The sequence below is a fragment of the Perca flavescens genome, chromosome 21 (assembly GCF_004354835.1).
Source record: "Perca flavescens isolate YP-PL-M2 chromosome 21, PFLA_1.0, whole genome shotgun sequence".
NCBI classification, from domain to species: domain Eukaryota; kingdom Metazoa; phylum Chordata; class Actinopteri; order Perciformes; family Percidae; genus Perca; species Perca flavescens.
In genome coordinates this window covers 922,490-940,575 of record NC_041351.1, presented here as the reverse complement: position 1 = coordinate 940,575, position 18,086 = coordinate 922,490, and the positions used below count along the sequence as shown (strand labels likewise).

At 45.7% G+C, this 18,086-nt stretch overlaps 1 protein-coding gene across 1 annotated transcript in view; it reads left to right on the top strand.

The window, feature by feature from the left end:
* The window catches only part of rnls (renalase, FAD-dependent amine oxidase), a 9,974-nt gene extending 4,804 nt beyond the window's left edge, over window positions 1-5,170 (top strand). The window contains exons 5-7 of the mRNA XM_028568607.1: window positions 2,595-2,753; window positions 3,365-3,540; window positions 4,836-5,170. Coding sequence (XP_028424408.1) covers window positions 2,595-2,753; window positions 3,365-3,540; window positions 4,836-5,042 — 542 coding nt within the window. The 3' untranslated portion in view covers window positions 5,043-5,170. The remainder of the gene's footprint in view (window positions 1-2,594; window positions 2,754-3,364; window positions 3,541-4,835) is intronic.
* The last annotated feature ends 12,916 nt before the right edge of the window (window positions 5,171-18,086 follow it).

Sequence of the window (18,086 nt, the reverse complement as noted above, 5' to 3'; positions counted from 1 at the left end):
TCATACCAACTGTCGATAGAAACGATGAAATAAAATATCTAAAGGGCGCAGATGGTTCCCTGTTTGTTACCTGCTCTGTGTCCCATATATCTGACACAACAAACATAAAAACCACATCAATGCGTTCGCCAGACTTTTATCTTTCTTGTGATGATAATATTTTTGCCGTTTGGACCCATGGTTTTTGAATTACAGAACATTAAATGGACATGTTTGACCCATGGAAGATACTCTCTCCCCCTCCCTCCTCTACTCCCTCACTGTGGAAATCACCATAGCAACTAGTTCTGACACACACTTCCTGTCTTGGAGACTCTTACTGTAGGCCGTGTCAAACAGCAGGTTTACTGTTATTCTTATTGTGTTATTCAGATGTGCACCAAGTAGTAGAGACACTGTCAAAATTTCCTGTGGGATTTTCTAGTTATTATTATTATTATTATTATTATTATTATTATTATTATTATTATTATTATTATTATTATATCTGATGTTTAGAAGATTGGAGTGCTAATTTTTTATTTATATGTAATATTTTTATTTTTTATATTTATTTCTTATGTTATTATATTATTTTTTTAAATATATATTTAATTTAATTTTTCATGATATTTACGGATTCTAATGTAAGAGTGTAATCCAGCTGCAGTGCCTCAGTTGTACCACATGGTGGCACCTGATCATCATCTGGTGGGATTAGTTCTGGCTGCAAACACCATCTACTGACAGGAGAGAAGAAATCTCATCCATTCATCCACAACATTCATCCATTCATCCAGAACATTCATCCATTCATCCACAACATTCATATATTCATCCAGAACATTCATCTATTCATCCACAACATTCATCCCTTCATCCAGAACATTCATCCACAACATTCATCCATTCATCCACAACATTCATCCCTTCATCCAGAACATTCATATATTCATCCACAACATTCATCCAGAACATTCATCCACAACATTCATCCATTCATCCAGAACATTCATCTATTCATCCACAACATTCATCCCTTCATCCAGAACATTCATCCAGAACATTCATCCACAACATTCATCCACAACATTCATCCATTCATCCACAACATTCATCCACAACCTTCATCCATTCATCCAGAACATTCATCCAGAACATTCATCCATTCATCCAGAACATTCATCCAGAACATCCAGAACATTCATCCAGAACATTCATCCATTCATCCACAACATTCATCCATTCATCCACAACATTCATCCAGAACATTCATCCACAACATCCATCCATTCATCCACAACATTCATCTATTCATCCACAACATTCATCCATTCATCCAGAACATTCATCTATTCATCCACAACATTCATCTATTCATCCAGAACATTCATCCAGAACATTCATCCATTCATCCACAACATTCATCTATTCATCCACAACATTCATCCAGAACATTCATCTATTCATCCAGAACATTCATCCAGAACATTCATCCATTCATCCACAACATTCATCCATTCATCCAGAACATTCAGCCACTGTGAAGATCATCTGTAATTAGTTTCAGAGTTAATTTATATTACGAAAGAAAGAAAAAAGTGAAGTAGGAAACAAAATGATGATATTCAATTGTCTCCGATATACATCTAAAATGCTGCAGAACTTTCGTGTGTGTGTGTGTGTGTGTGTGTGTGTGTGTGTGTGTGTGTGTGCAGACGGCCCCTCCTCGTGTGTCTCTAGATGGTGATGTCATCTTCAGCTCCCCTGATTGGCTGACAGGGGACAGCGCCCACTTCCTCCCTTCTGACACACTCAGGCTATTATTAGACGGTGTCTGTGTGTGCGTTGAGTGTGCTCATATGTGTGTGCATCTGTGTGTGTGTGTGTCTCTGTGTGCATCTGTATGTGTGTGTGCGCGTGTCTCTTTGTGTGTGTATGTATATGTGTGTTTTATGAAGTAAGTTAGATAAACACCCTTTCTACAGTGTGTACTTGTGTAAAGTACTAAGGGCTGGGATTAGAAAATCTAATTCTAAAAGCCTTAATAAAAGTGTAAGTATTAAATAACTGATATTGGGCTCTAAGACCCAGAGATGGTCTGTTAGGATCCATGTCCACGCTCTCATGTTAGGAGACATGTTAGCGAAGGTATCGACCAATCAAAGGTTAGAAATTAGAGAGTGTTGTTTTCTGTTTAGATTCATACCCGAATTCAAGAGAGTTAGTTATTTACTCAGATCAACCTGATTACTCTTTTCTTACCGTTTAGTTTACATGTTTCAGCACCGGTGTTGGGCAAGTTACTTCCAAAATGTAATACATTATAGATTACTAGTTACTGTCATTTGAGAGTAATTAGTTATATTACAATATTACTGTCTCTGAATTGTAATGCGTTACACTACTTTTGCATTACTTTTGAGCTACTTTCACCAAAATAAAAGCAGAAGTTTGACTTGGCAGCTAGCTTGTGAATTTCACCACTGGATCAATAAAGTCTCATCTTTATCATCTCATCTTCCATTACCTGTCTGTCTCTCCCCCTCCCTCTCCCTCTCTCCCTCCCCCTGTCTGTCTCTCCCCCTCCCTCCCTCTACCTGTCTGTCTCTCAGTGCTGTCTGTCCACCAGCAGGAGCAGTTAGACAGGGTGGTGTATTCGTCTCGTTTCGCTGCTGCTCTCTTCTTCTCTCCAGACGTAGTCTTCAGTTTCTCCTGGCTGGCTCGCTACGTCTCCGACAGCAGCTGCATCCGCTACATCAGACACTACACAGGTCTGCCTGTCTGTCTCTCTCCCTCTGCCTGTCTGTCTCTCTCTCTCTCTCTGTCTCTCTCTCTCTGTCTGTCTTTCTCTCTGCCTGTCTGTCTCTCTCTCTCTGTCTGTCTCTCTCTCTCTGTCTGTCTCTCTGCAAATGCCAGAAAACCAGAATTTGCAGAGACATTAAATGTGTTATTGTCTGACACCTGTGTGACATCACTTCCTGTGTGTGTGTGTATCTGTGTGTGTACGTGTGTGTGTGTGTGTGTCTATGTGTCTGTGTGTGTGTGTGTGTGTGTGTGTGTGTGTGTCTGTGTGTGTGTCTCTGTGTGTGTGTGAATGCGTGCATGCGTGCGTGTGTGTGTCTATGTGTGTGTGTGTGTGTGTGTGTGTGTGTGTGTGTGTGTGCGTGTGTGTGTGTGTGTGTGTGTGTGTGTGTGTGTGTGTGTGTGTGTGTGTGTGTGTGTGTGTGTGTGTGTGTGTGTGTGTGTGTGTGTGTGTGTGTGTGTGTGTGTGTGTGTGTGTGTGTGTGTGTGTGTGTGTGTGTGTGTGTGTCTGTGTGTGTGTGTGTGTGTGTGTGTGTGTGTGTGTGTGTCTGTGTGTGCGTGTGTGTGTGTGTGTGTCAAGACTCCGGAGGTCTCGGTCCGTCCCTCGTGGTCCACACCGGCGTCCCGTTCAGCGCGGAGCACCTGGAGCGAGACACGCAGGACGTCCAGCCAATCATCTTACAGGAACTCCACACGCTGCTTCCTGCTCTGCCGCAGCCAATCAGCATCAAGTGCCACAAGTGGCGGTACTCCCAGGTGAGAAACCCCCTACACGTTAGTGTGTATTGTAAATATTAGTTTAAGCACTCATCATGTAAAAATAAGCATTTAAAGACTAATGTGAGACCTATTAGCAGCAACACTATCTTTAAATAGACAGGCTCTGTTATGAGCTCTAATGTGGGACATTTTAAGAGCTCTTGGGGGCCCTCTGGTAGCCACAGGGCCCTCTGGTAGCCCTCTGGTAGCCACAGGGCCCTCTGGTAGCCCTCTGGTAGCCCTCTGGTAGCCTTGGGACCCTCTGGTAGCCTTGGGGCCCTCTGGTAGCCCTCTGGTAGCCTTGGGGCCCTCTGGTAGCCTTGGGGCCCTCTGGTAGTCCTCTGGTAGCCTTGGGGCCCTCTGGTAGTCCTCTGGTAGCCTTGGGGCCCTCTGGTAGCCCTCTGGTAGCCTTGGGGCCCTCTGGTAGCCCTCTGGTAGCCTTGGGACCCTCTGGTAGCCTTGGGGCCCTCTGGTAGTCCTCTGGTAGCCTTGGGGGCCTCTGGTAGCCTTGGGGCCCTCTGGTAGTCCTCTGGTAGCCCTCTGGTAGCCCTCTGGTAGTCCTCTGGTAGCCTTGGGGCCCTCTGGTAGTCCTCTGGTAGTCCTCTGGTAGCCCTCTGGTAGCCCTCTGGTAGTCCTCTGGTAGCCCTCTGGTAGTCCTCTGGTAGCCTTGGGGCCCTCTGGTAGCCCTCTGGTAGCCTTGGGGCCCTCTGGTAGCCCTCTGGTAGTCCTCTGGTAGCCCTCTGGTAGTCCTCTGGTAGCCTTGGGGCCCTCTGGTAGTCCTCTGGTAGTCCTCTGGTAGCCCTGTGGTAGCCCTCTGGTAGCCCTCTGGTAGCCTTGGGGCCCTCGGGTAGCCTTGGGGCCCTCTGGTAGCCCTCTGGTAGCCTTGGGGCCCTCGGGTAGCCTTGGGGCCCTCTGGTAGCCCTCTGGTAGCCTTGGGGCCCTCTGGTAGCCTTGGGGCCCCTAAGCAGCCGCTTAGTTTCGCTTATGGGTCGGGCCGGCTCTGACCTTTTGGATTTGTCCGATTCCTAAAACGATTCTTGTAAAATTATAAAAAATGTCATCAAAGAAAGGCTCTTTTATAGAGTTTATTTTTTTTTAGTTATTGAAAATTATTTTAATTTAACAATATGTTAAATGTATTCACTGTAACCCCCAGAGTTAGACTAGTCCCAATAAGAGATGAGAAGGGTATGTATGGACTAGTCTAACTCTGGGGGTTACGGTGAATAAGGTAAAGTCCCAATAAGTCGGTGTGTTCCTTTTAACGGTGCGTTTTGATTTCTCTCTCTCAGGTTCTCACCGCGGTGCCGGGCTGTCCGGGTCAAATGACCGTCCTGGAGCGCCCACTGCTGGTCCTCGCCGGTGACGCCTTCGTCCACTCCAACTTTGACGGCTGCGTGGAGTCGGCACAGAGCGCGCTCAGAGTGCTGAAGGCCTCGCTGGGACTCAGAGGGGATACAGCTACAGCCGGAAGTACCCCACCTAGCTTTAACCTCTGACCTTTTACACTGATCAACAATCAACACAAGTCATCAGTTAAACCGTTGATTATATACTAATTATATTACTGTTTCAGTTATTGATTTCAGTGTTTTGTCTTTAAATAAATAAATTGATTTTATTTTAATTTGTGTCCTAGAAAATCTGTCAGACTGACTTAAACCTGGGAGATATATATATATATATATATATATATATATATATATATATATATATATATATATATTACTATATGAACTGCAAGGCAAAGTCCTGTTTTTGTTGTTCACTGAAGACATTTCGGTTTACAAGAATTCAGATTTTCAGCTTTTATTTGTTAAACAACTCAGGACATACCACCTTTTGTATAAGACAAGTGCAATTTTAGGTGAGCAAAAGTATAGGAACAAATGATCTTAAAGCAAATAACATTTAATATTTGGTGGCATAACCCTTGCTTGCAATAACAGCCTGCGACCCATTGACATCACCAAACTGTTGCAGTCTTCATTTATGATGCTATTCCAGGCTTTTACCGCAGCTTCTTTCAGTTCTTGTTTGTTTCGGGGGGTTCAGTCTAGAGGTGTTGAAATTAACCAAATAATCGTTGCATGGAATCGTGGACATGGACGATGCTGCATCGATAATCGGCCGGCTCATAATCAATTATTTCGGTTTATAATGTAATGTAGTCCTAACAACGTTTCTGTTTACATATTCTGGTATGTTTTTGTACATTCAGGAGGTGCCATGTGCTCAGTGCTGTATAATGTTATGTATCCAAGTTATTGAGCATTAGAGAACTGCAGAATGTTTGGTTTTTTGAAGCTTGAAAAGCTATGAATTAAATATCCTACATGGCTTTAATAGAAACATGGATTTGACGCATCGTGATATTGAATCGCTGACATGGTAATCGTAATCGAATCAAATCGGGAGATCAGTGAAGATTCACACCTCTAGTTCAGTCTCCTCTTCAGGAGGTGAAATACATGCTCTGTTGGGTTAAGGCCAGCTGATTGACTTGGCCAGTCTAAAACCTGTCAAAGTTTTCATGGGTGCAACTGTAACCATACTCAGTCGCACTTCTATGACTGACTGGTTTGAGCAAACCCCTCGAATCTGCGTTGTGTGTAGAACGATGAATGACGAGCGGGAGGCTAATAGCTCTTTACGCCGCAATGGGCCCGTTTATTATCTGAGTAGGAACAGAGTATGTACTGGTCAGTCATACAGTTGGCTCATAGTAGCTTACACGCAGCACACTCGGCATGTCTCTCATAACTGGCCATGAATACACAACAGCCAGTGGCATTTAACTACTGCACAGAGGGGGCGCCCTTGAGCCAATAATTCGGAATTACTATTAAATACAATAATGGCAAGTGGAATGGCATAATACGTAAACCCTGTTACACAACCCACATACTCAGCGCTGCTGCTCATCCCACAAATGCATGTTGCTTACACATGGGCCACCATTTGTAAGGGAACTAAACAGGCTTTAACGGTATAAGATTTATTGCCAAAAAGCATTGTTACCACAGAGAAATAATCTACCAAACACACATTTCCTTACTTTTTGTGCCAAGTTTATATATATATATATATATATATATATCGTTTTAGCAAAACTATATATTACGTTTTAGCAAAACTAATACGTATCTGAAAATAAAAGTGAAACTCAGATTTCTCTACACTTTCTTTGATCTTTTTATAGAAGCAGATAAGACTTCTGGTTTGATGCCCACAAGGGTGTGTGTGTGTGTGTCTCTGTGTGTGTGTGTGCATCTCTGTGTGTGTGTGTGTGTCTGTGTCCTAATTTATCCTCCTTGCCTGTTTCTCCAGTCGTTTGGTGGAGTGCCGCTGCAGTGCATTGTGGGGGTGGGGGGGGGTTTCTGCCAAGTCACTGGTAGATCGCTCTCTCGCTCTCTCTCACACACACACACACACACACACACACACACACACAGTAAAAAAAACAACAAAAATGTTGGAAGAACATCAAGAGTAGAAATAATAATATATACATATACTGTTTGTGTATATATATTTATATATATATACTCTCCTAAAGGATTTTTAGGAACACCTGTAAGATTTCTTGTTAATGCAATTATCTAATCAACCAATCACATGGCAGCTGCATCAATGCATTTAGGGGTGTGGTCCAGGTCTAGACAATCTCCTGAACTCCAAACTGAATGTCAGAATGGGAAAGAAAGGTGATCTAAGCAACTTTGAGTGTGGCATGGTTGTTGGTGCCAGACGGACTGGTCTGAGTATTTCACAATCTGCTCAGTTACTGGGATTCTCACTCCCAACCATTTCTAGGGTTTATAAAGAATGGTCTGAAAAAGTAAAAACATCCAGTATGCTGCAGTCCTGGGGGGGTGAAGGTGCCTTCTTGATTCTAGAGGTCAGAGGAGAATGGGCCGACTGATTCCAGCTGATAGAAGATCAACTTTGACTCAAATAACCTCTCGTTACAACCGAGGTCTGTAGCAAGGCATTTGCGAAGCCACAACACGAACAACCTTGAGGCGGATGGGCTACACCAGCAGAAGACCCCACCGGGTACCACTCATCTCCTCTAACAATAGGAACATGAGGCTACACCAGCAGAAGACCCCACCGGGTACCTCTCATCTCCACTAACAATAGGAACATGAGGCTACACCAGCAGAAGACCCCACCAGGTACCACTCATCTCCACTAACAATAGGAACATGAGGCTACACCAGCAGAAGACCCCACCGGGTACCACTCATCTCCACTAACAATAGGAACATGAGGCTACACCAGCAGAAGACCCCACCAGGTACCACTCATCTCCACTAACAATAGGAACATGAGGCTACACCAGCAGAAGACCCCACCGGGTACCTCTCATCTCCACTAACAATAGGAACATGAGGCTACACCAGCAGAAGACCCCACTGGGTACCACTCATCTCCACTAACAATAGGAACATGAGGCTACAATTTGCACGAGCTCACCAAAATTGGACATTTGAAGACTGTAAAAAGTCTCAATTTCTGTTGAGACATTCAGATGGTAGAGTCAGAATTTGGCGTAAACAGAATGAGAACATGGATCCATCATGTCTTGTTACCACTGGGCAGGCTGCTGGTGGGGGTGTTATGGTGTGGGGGAGGTTTTCTTGGCTCACTTTAGACCCCTTAGTACCAACTGGGCATCGTTTAAATGCCACAGCCTACCTGAGCATTGTTTCTGACCATGTCCATCCCTTTATGACCACCATGTACCCATCCTCTGATGGCTACTTCCAGCAGGATGATGCACCATGTCACAAAGCTCACATCATTTCAGATTGGTTTCTTGAACATGATGATGAGTTCACTGTACTAAAATGGCCCCCACAGTCACCAGATCTCAACCCAATAGAACATCTTTGGGATGTGGTGGAACGGGAGCTTCGTACCCTGCATGTGCATCTCCCAAATCGCCATCACCTGTAAGACCCTATCCTCTCAATATGGGCCAACATTTCTAAAGAATGCTTCCAGCACCTTGTTAAATCAATGCCACCAAGAATTAAGGCAGTGCTGAAGGAGAAAGGGGGTCAAACATGGTCTTAGCATGGTGTTCCTAATAATCCTTTAGGTGAGTGTGTGTGTGTATTATTTATATATATATATATATATATATATATATATATATATATATATATATATATTCCGTTAAAAGCGTAACAGTTAAAGTAGCAGAAGATAAAATCTGTTTTTTATGAGACATGTTCGGGGATTCAGTCTAAAAAAAACGAGACTCATGGGAGTTGTAGTTCCTAAAACAGACAGACAACAGCAGGTTGTAGTTTATAAATAGTTTATTCACCTTTACAGCGTTTTTATTTCACTATAAAAGAAGAAGAGGAGAGTGGGGGTCGGGGGGGGGGCAGTTTAATATGAAATGTTTCCACGGTGATACAGGAAGTTACCGTAACGTTTCTGTTTCACAGATTAAAGAAAAACATGAACATCCAATATGGTTACCGTGCCAACTCCAAACTAACGAACAAACTGAGGAAGAGAAATCTGAGCTCCGTCTCGGCAGGTTGGGCGACGTAAACGGAAGGAATCATTCGCCGAGTCGCGGTTCCTCTTCAGACTCAAAACGACGGAAACACGACTCGCTACTCCGTCCTCACGCAGAGGACCAATCAGAGGCCCCTGAAGGAGGACCAATCAGAGGCACCTGAAGGAGGACCAATCAGAAGCACCTGAAGGCGGACCAATCAGAAGCACCTGAAAGAGGACCAATCAGAGGCACCTGAAGGAGGTCCAATCAGAGGCACCTGAAGGAGGATCAATCAGAAGCACCTGAATGAGGTCCAATCAGAAGCACCTGAATGAGGTCCAATCAGAAGCACCTGAATGAGGTCCAATCAGAAGCACCTGAATGAGGTCCAATCAGAAGCACCTGAAAGAGGACCAATCAGAAGCACCTGTTGAGGACCAATCAGAGGCACCTGAAGGAGGACCAATCAGAAGCACCTGAAGGAGGACCAATCAGAAGCACCTGAAAGAGGACCAATCAGAAGCACCTGAATTGAAATCGAATCGAGACAGACTTTAATACCAGGGATGCACTGAATCCAGCATTGGGCTTCTGATTGGGCTGAATATCTGGCTGAATATTTGGGCTTTTTGATTTGGGGTTCTGGTTTCTGCTGAACCTTAGTTTGTTCCCAGGGAACCGAACCCTACTCTTGCACTCGGCGCGCTACGCTGGTCGCCGTAGTGACGGCGCCGTTGATTTCGGGAAGGTGTTTCCGTAGGTGGAGGGTTCAATGCAGTAGGCTGTGAGAAAGTGGACATGGAACAGGGGCCTCATGTATAAACGTTGCATACGCTTTGTGATGTATAAAAAATTAACTTGACGTGAGAATGTGCGGGCCGTCCTCAAGCTCTTTTCTGGCTCTGTAACGTGGCGAAAATCACCAAACATTACAAAATAAAGTTTCCACTACAGTTACTGGCATACGTCTGTGACGTTGTCTATGAAAAAACAAAATTATATCCGCTGATACTCATTTATGTGGATAATGTTTCACATCTTTCACACAACTGTTTAATTCGCAGGCTACTTTATCTCTGTTAAACACGAGGACGGAAAATGATTGATAAATCCACTTAGAAAATACTTTCAGTCATCGTCTGTATTTCCCATAGATGAAATATCTTCCTCGCGGAAAATTACACGGAAAATGCAGTAGTGTCTAGAGTCTTTAGTTGCTGAGGCTCAGACATCCAAGTCGCACAGGAGGCGGGACCCATGGATCCATCTCCCCAGGAACAAACGCTGTGTCGGGGGGACTAACTCATGTGATGCGTCATTAATCCCGTGGATGATTTGTAGGCTATAAAGTGAACCAGGTGTACCCGGTCCACCAAACACTGGGTCTTAATTCTGCACATATTTCGGTTACTGTAGTCCTATTTACTATTTCATTATTTCATCCATGCGTGACGCAGCGGATCCGTGCGCACTGTCACCTGCCGTGGAGACGCCGGCCTCACTAACCTCTCCTCCTCTGAGTCTCACTAACCTCTCCTCCTCTGAGTCTCACTAACCTCTCCTCCTCTGAGTCTCACTAACCTCTCCTCCTCTGAGTCTCACTAACCTCTCCTCCTCTGAATCTGGCCTCACTAACCTCTCCTCCTCTGAGTCTCACTAACCTCTCCTCCTCTGAGTCTCACTAACCTCTCCTCCTCTGAGTCTCACTAACCTCTCCTCCTCTGAGTCTCACTAACCTCTCCTCCTCTGAGTCTGGTCTCACTAACCTCTCCTCCTCTGAGTCTGGTCTCACTAACCTCTCCTCCTCTGAGTCTGGTCTCACTAACCTCTCCTCCTCTGAGTCAGGTCTCACTAACCTCTCCTCCTCTGAGTCTGGTCTCACTAACCTCTCCTCCTCTGAGTCTGGTCTCACTAACCTCTCCTCCTCTGAGTCTGGTCTCACTAACCTCTCCTCCTCTGAGTCTGGTCTCACTAACCTCTCCTCCTCTGAGTCTGGCCTCACTAACCTCTCCTCCTCTGAGTCTGGTCTCACTAACCTCTCCTCCTCTGAGTCTGGTCTCACTAACCTCTCCTCCTCTGAGTCTGGTCTCACTAACCTCTCCTCCTCTGAGTCTGGTCTCACTAACCTCTCCTCCTCTGAGTCTGGTCTGGTCTCACTAACCTCTCCTCCTCTGAGTCTGGTCTCACTAACCTCTCCTCCTCTGAGTCTGGTCTCACTAACCTCTCCTCCTCTGAGTCTGGTCTCACTAACCTCTCCTCCTCTGAGTCTGGTCTCACTAACCTCTCCTCCTCTGAGTCTGGTCTCACTAACCTCTCTTCCTCTGAGTCTGGCCTCACTAACCTCTCCTCCTCTGAGTCTGGTCTCACTAACCTCTCCTCCTCTGAGTCTGGTCTCACTAACCTCTCCTCCTCTGAGTCTGGTCTCACTAACCTCTCCTCCTCTGAGTCTGGTCTCACTAACCTCTCCTCCTCTGAGTCAGGTCTCACTAACCTCTCCTCCTCTGAGTCTGGTCTCACTAACCTCTCCTCCTCTGAGTCTGGTCTCACTAACCTCTCCTCCTCTGAGTCTGGTCTCACTAACCTCTCCTCCTCTGAGTCTGGCCTCACTAACCTCTCCTCCTCTGAGTCGGGTCTCCCTCGCGCTGGACTCAGTTTCACTGAGCTACTAACACTTAATAAATAAAATAAATGGCATTACATCAGTGAGTTCAAACTGCTTATAATGCGTAATTTGGACTGACACTGAGATGTATGTTGTTCTGTAACTGGTTCGGCGCTGCCATTATTCTCTTGCTTTCCACTTCGACATTAAACATATATATTTTTTTATTATTCTGCCAGGGTTCGGTGCATTCACCGCCCGGTCACCATTTACCATTCTGGGCATTTTCTTTAATTGCTTATCCAAGATGACAAACCTCCAAACAGAACATTTTTTTCTCGCCTCCACCTCCGCGATCAGCACCTCAACCTCAGTCAGTGAAGTTTTTCTTTTCTCGTCTGCAGCGGGATAACCCGTTGTGAGTGGACAAAGAATGACGTCGGGGGCGCATTTATAGTAATTTCCATATTCATTTATAGGAGGAGGCAAGGCGGGGTCAGTCACTCATTCATGTATGCTCAATATCACGTTGATTGTCATGTATAAAGGAAAGGTGCGCAGGACCTGGCGTACGACCGGTTTTATACATGTGAATATTTCTGTGCGTAGGTACTTTTCAAGTTTCGGGCGTACGCCATCTTCGGGTATGAAAGCTTTTATACACGAGGCCCCTGGTGAGCAGAACAAGTTGTTGTTTGGCAGTACTTTCAGTCAAAAGAAGACCATTCAAGTCCAGCTACATGTTCAATCTGTAATGCTGATTGGTCTGGTGGTGGCGAGGACCCTAAACTATACACAACATGGCCGCTGTTACAACATCTGGTCTGAAACATCTGGAAGAATACGAGTTGTTCACGAAGGAATCTCCAGACAGCAGCCAGAATGCAGCAACTTCAGGTACAGCAAAGGAAGGACAGTCCCTGTTCACTTCATTCATGTGTTTACTGGGTTCATGGACTGAGGATGGGAGGAGGAGTCAGCACAATCTCAACCAGGGGATTCAGGATTCAGCCCAAACCCCAAAAATCTGGATTCGGTGCATCCCTAATTTAAGATATCAGTAAATATCGTATCGTGGTGCAAAGAATGGACAGATGTCGTGGTGATTTCCATCCCTAATGTCGCCACCGGTTGTGTAAAGGCGCTGACACACTGAGCCGATAATCGGCCGTCTGGCGAGGTCGGTGACTCGAGTCTGTTCGGTGTGTTCAGTGCCATCGGCCTTCTTTTTGGCCAACCTGACTTGTTGCGTCAGAGGGCGGGCAGTTGGACTCAAATGACCCATCTGATTGGTGGAGAGCTAACCAGGAAATGGCGAGCGGGATGAGCCTGACTAGAGCCTCTCAAAATCTGACGAAAATCTTTTAAACTGACCTTTGTTGATCTGAAATGAAAACGGTATTTTAGTCCGATATGAGATCGGATTCTGAACGAGACGCCATGATGGTCAGGGAGCAGCCTGACCCATGTGACACGATCGTCCAATCAGCTGCCGGTTTTCATGTTTTGTGCGACAATGCGTATTAGCGCCGCCTGCTGTTATGGAGACGTATTACAGCACTGGTCAGGACAGCACTGGTCTGGCAGGACAGCACTGGTCAGGACAGCACTGGTCAAGACTGGTCAGGACAGCACTGGTCTCGCAGGACCGGTCAGGACAGCACTGGTCAGGACACCACTGGTCAGGACACCACTGGCCTGGCAGGACCTGTCAGGACACCACTGGTCAGGACACCACTGGTCAGGACACCACTGGTCAGGACACCACTGGCCTGGCAGGACCGGTCAGGACAGCACTGGTCTCGCAGGACCGGTCAGGACAGCACTGGTCAGGACACCACTGGCCTGGCAGGACCGGTCAGGACAGCACTGGTCAGGACACCACTGGCCTGGCAGGACCGGTCAGGACACCACTGGTCTGGCAGGACAGCACTGGTCAGGACAGCACTGGTCTGGCAGGACAGCACTGGTCAGGACAGCACTGGTCAAGACTGGTCAGGACAGCACTGGTCTCGCAGGACCGGTCAGGACAGCACTGGTCAGGACACCACTGGTCAGGACACCACTGGTCAGGACACCACTGGTCAGGACACCACTGGCCTGGCAGGACCGGTCAGGACAGCACTGGTCAGGACACCACTGGTCAGGACACCACTGGTCAGGACTGGTCAGGACAGCACCGGCCTGGCAGCGCGAGGAACTACACATTCAGAAATCAGCCGCAGGAAATACGTCCGCATATCTAAACCAGAGAAGGCAGCGCTCGGCGTTCTAAGCCCGGCATCACCGCGGTGAAACGGCCCAGTGTGGTTGCTAGGTCTCCGCTCTGCCTTCAGACGTAAAGCGCTGCGCGAACACAGACCCGTGTTGGTAACCGTCTCCGCTGGGCACGTCTTAAGTGTGTTGAGCTGGCGATCGATCAGACAACAGCTGGTAGAAAGCACCACAGTTAGCTTAGCACCAAAAACCCAACAAGAGGGACCGTGGAGCCTTTGCACACGGTGTTCATGGAGCACGGGCGCCACATCCTGGGCTTTAAATCAGCAGCCAACATAGCGAGTGGACTCCTAAAGTCACCAGCCAATCAGATTCTCCACAGGCCGAACTAACGTCACTCTACTCTCAGATAATCGGGGTTGTTTCGCACTTCTTTACGAACAAAAGCGCGCGCGCACACACACACACACACACACACACACACACACACACACACACACACACACACACACACACACACACACACACACACATAGACAGACACAGACAGACAGACAGACAGACAGACAGACAGACAGACAGACACACACAGACAGACAGACAGACAGAGACACACACACACACACCGAAAGACACACACAGATACACACAGACAGACACAGACACACACACACAGACAGACAGACCGACAGACACACACAAAGACAGACAGGCGCACACACACACACACACACACACACACACACACACACACAGAGACACAGACACACAGATATACACACACACACAGACAGACACACACAGATATACACAGACACACACACACAGATATACACAAACAGACAGACAGACAGACAGACAGACAGAGATACACACACACAGATATACACAGACAGATAGACAGAGATACACACAGACAGACAGACAGACAGACAGATATACACAGACAGACACACACACAGCGCTCAGTGTTTGTATCTGACCTCATCAGAAATCTTTCAGAAACCGTCTCGTTTTGTCGATTTCTTTCCGATATTTTAATTGCTTTTTTTGTGACATTTGTCACATTTTTTCGTCAAAGTTTCCGTCGTGTTTTTGTGACGTTCTGTATCGGACCAGATTCTTTTAAAAGCCCGTCACGTTTTGGTCACTTTTTTCAAAGGTTTTTGTGGCAAAAAAAAAAAAAAAAACAGCACCAATAAACCACCAAACTGGAGCGGGTGCTCCGTCCGTGTGTTAAGCCCCGCCCGCCCAACCGGCATCCCAGGGTAGCGAAACCAAGCGCTCTGAGTTGAGTCTGTTGTCAGGGTGTGTGTGTGTGTTAGCACACGTAGCTGTGTAGCTTGAAGCTAATGTGTCTGGAGGAATGGGTCCTCTGTGTGTGTGTATCGTAGCTTAATGTTTGAGATATATATATATATATATATATATATATATATATATATATATATATATATATATATAAAAGATAGAGTAGAATTATAACACAAATACATTTCTCTTGGAGTGTAGAAGAGTCGGACGGAGAAGAAGGAACAGAGTTTGTGTAACTGTAGATGATTGGGGAAGTTTGGCTCTTCTCTCCGTGTGTTGTCGGGACGTCCCAAACGCTGGGAATCGCTGGTTTATTACACACTCGGAAACACAAGCGCCTCCAAAAGTTTCCTAAAAAGGGTACAAATGTTTGTCCAGGGAGAGCTACGTTTACGTTCCCTCCAGCGGTAAAGGTCTGGCCTCCGGTGGTGTGGTTACACCAAGGACTGAAGCGCCAAATCGGTGCGATTCCGTATAAAGTCGACGCAAAGACGCCGAGAGATGTGAAGTCGTGGCGCTCAGAGAGAGTTCACTTCATTTCTAATGGTTTTTCAAGTGTGTGTGTGTGTGTGTGTGTGTGTGTTTTTACAGGCCACAAGTTTGGACCCACCTTCTCATTCAATGTGTTTCCTTTTTATTTTCATGACTATTTACATTGTAGATTCTCACTGAAGGCATCAAAACTATGAATGAACACATATGGAATTATGTACTTAACAAAAAAGTGTGAAATAACTGAAAACATGTCTTATATTTTAGATTCCTCAAAGTAGCCACCCTTTGCTTTTTTATTAATAAGGGAAATAATTCCACTAATGAACCCTGACAAAGCACACCTGTGAAGGTAAAACCATTTCAGGTGACTACCTCATGAAGCTCATTGAGAGAACACCAAGGGTTTGCAGAGTTATCAAAAAAAGCAAAGGGTGGCTACTTTGAAGAATCTAAAATATAAGACATGTTTTCAGTTATTTCACACTTTGTTGTTAAGTACATAATTCCATATGTGTTCATTCATAGTTTTGATGCCTTCAGTGAGAATCTACAATGTAAATAGTCATGAAAATAAAAAGGAAACGCATTGAATGAGAAGGTGGGTCCAAACTTTTGGCCTGTACTGTATGTGTATGTGTGTCTGTGTATGTGTGTGTCTATATGTGTGTGTGTCTGTCTCTGTCTGTGTGTATGTGTCTGTTTGTGTGTCTGTTTGTGTGTGTGTGTCTCTGTATATGTGTGTGTGTGTGTGTCTCTGTATTTGTGTGTGTGTAGGTCTTGAATTTGCCAGAGTAGAAACATTTGAACTTGAGGGAGAAATTGGCGTGTCGATGTGTCCCAAAAAGCCAATAGGTGTTTAGAACAGGAAGTGGTTGTGTTGATGGAGCAGCAGAGCCCTGATAGAACCAGAACCAGACTCCAGAACCAGACTCCAGAACCAGAACCAGACTCCAGCCAGAAAACAAGCATTTTAAAAGCGGTTTGCAGGTCGACAGACCCGATAAAGAATCAATTCAGACTTTTTACAAATCATCAGATTTAGAGTTAACTAATTTCCTAATATTACACCGATAAACAAGCACAGCTGATGAATCCAACCTCCGTTTGAGTCATTTTTTTTGGGATAACCTCGTGTGATGTCACAGCGTGTTAAATGTGAATATGTTCTAGTTTAAACTCGGACAGTGTTTCCTCGGACTTTAGGAAACACTGATCCACGTTTTAGAGACCACACGATATTCATCGAAAAAACAAACAATCGCACACTCTGATTAACATCTTAAGAACTGTGTGTGTGTGTCTGTGTCTGCAGATAATGATGTCATCTTCAGCTCCCCTGATTGGCTGACAGGAGACAGTGCCCATTTCCTCCCTTCTGACACACTCAGGCTATTATTAGACACTGTGTGTGTGTGTCTCTCTGAGTGTGTTTGTCTCTGTGTGTCACTGAGTGTGTGTGTGTGTATGTGTGTGTCTCTCTCTCTCTGAGTGTGTGTGTGTGTGTCTGTGTGTCTCTCTGTGTGTGTGTCTCTCTGAGTCTGTGTGTGTGTGTGTCTGAGTGTGTTTGTGTGTCTCCGTGTGTGTGTGTGTGTGTGTGTGTGTGTGTGTGTTTGTGTCTGAGTGTGTTTGTTTGTTTCCGAGTGTCTGAGTGAGTGTGTGTGTGTGTGTCTCTCTGTGTGTGTGTCTCTCTGAGTCTGTGTGTGTGTGTCTGAGTGTGTTTGTGTGTCTCCGAGTGAGTGTGTGTGTGTGTGTGTGTGTGTGTCTGAGTCTGTGTCTCTGAGTGTGTGTGTGTGTCTCTCTGAGTGTGTTTGTCTCTGTGTGTCTCTGAGTGTGTGTCTCTGAGTGTGTGTGTCTCTCTGAGTCTGTGTGTGTGTGTCTGAGTGAGTGCGTGTCTCTCTGTGTGCGTGTCTCTCTGAGTGAGTGTGTGTGTGTGTGTGTGTCTGAGTGTGTTTGTTTGTTTCCGAGTGTCTGAGTGAGTGTGTGTGTGTGTGTGTGGGTGTGTCTCCGTGTGTGTGTGTGTGTGTGTGTGTGTGTGTGTGTGTGTGTGAGTGTCTGAGTGTGTGCGTGTCTCTCTGAGTGAGTGTGTGTGTGTGTGTGTGTGTGTGTGTGTGTGTGTAGAGACCAAACAACTAACCCATCCAGGAAATAATCCACACATGAAGAACATTTAGATTTCGTTGCTCGGCCCGGAAGTGTGAAGCGAGATCTTCAGAACCGAAACATTTTAAAAACGTGAGCTCACGGAGAGAAGAGCCAACCGCCGGAGAACAGCAAGCACACGAGGAGATTGAAGAGAAAGATTGGTTCCTACAGCTGGTCAGGAAGGAAGGAAGGAAGGAAGGAAGGACACAAGGGGTTAGAGTTATCCGACACAAGGCTACTTTCAGTTTA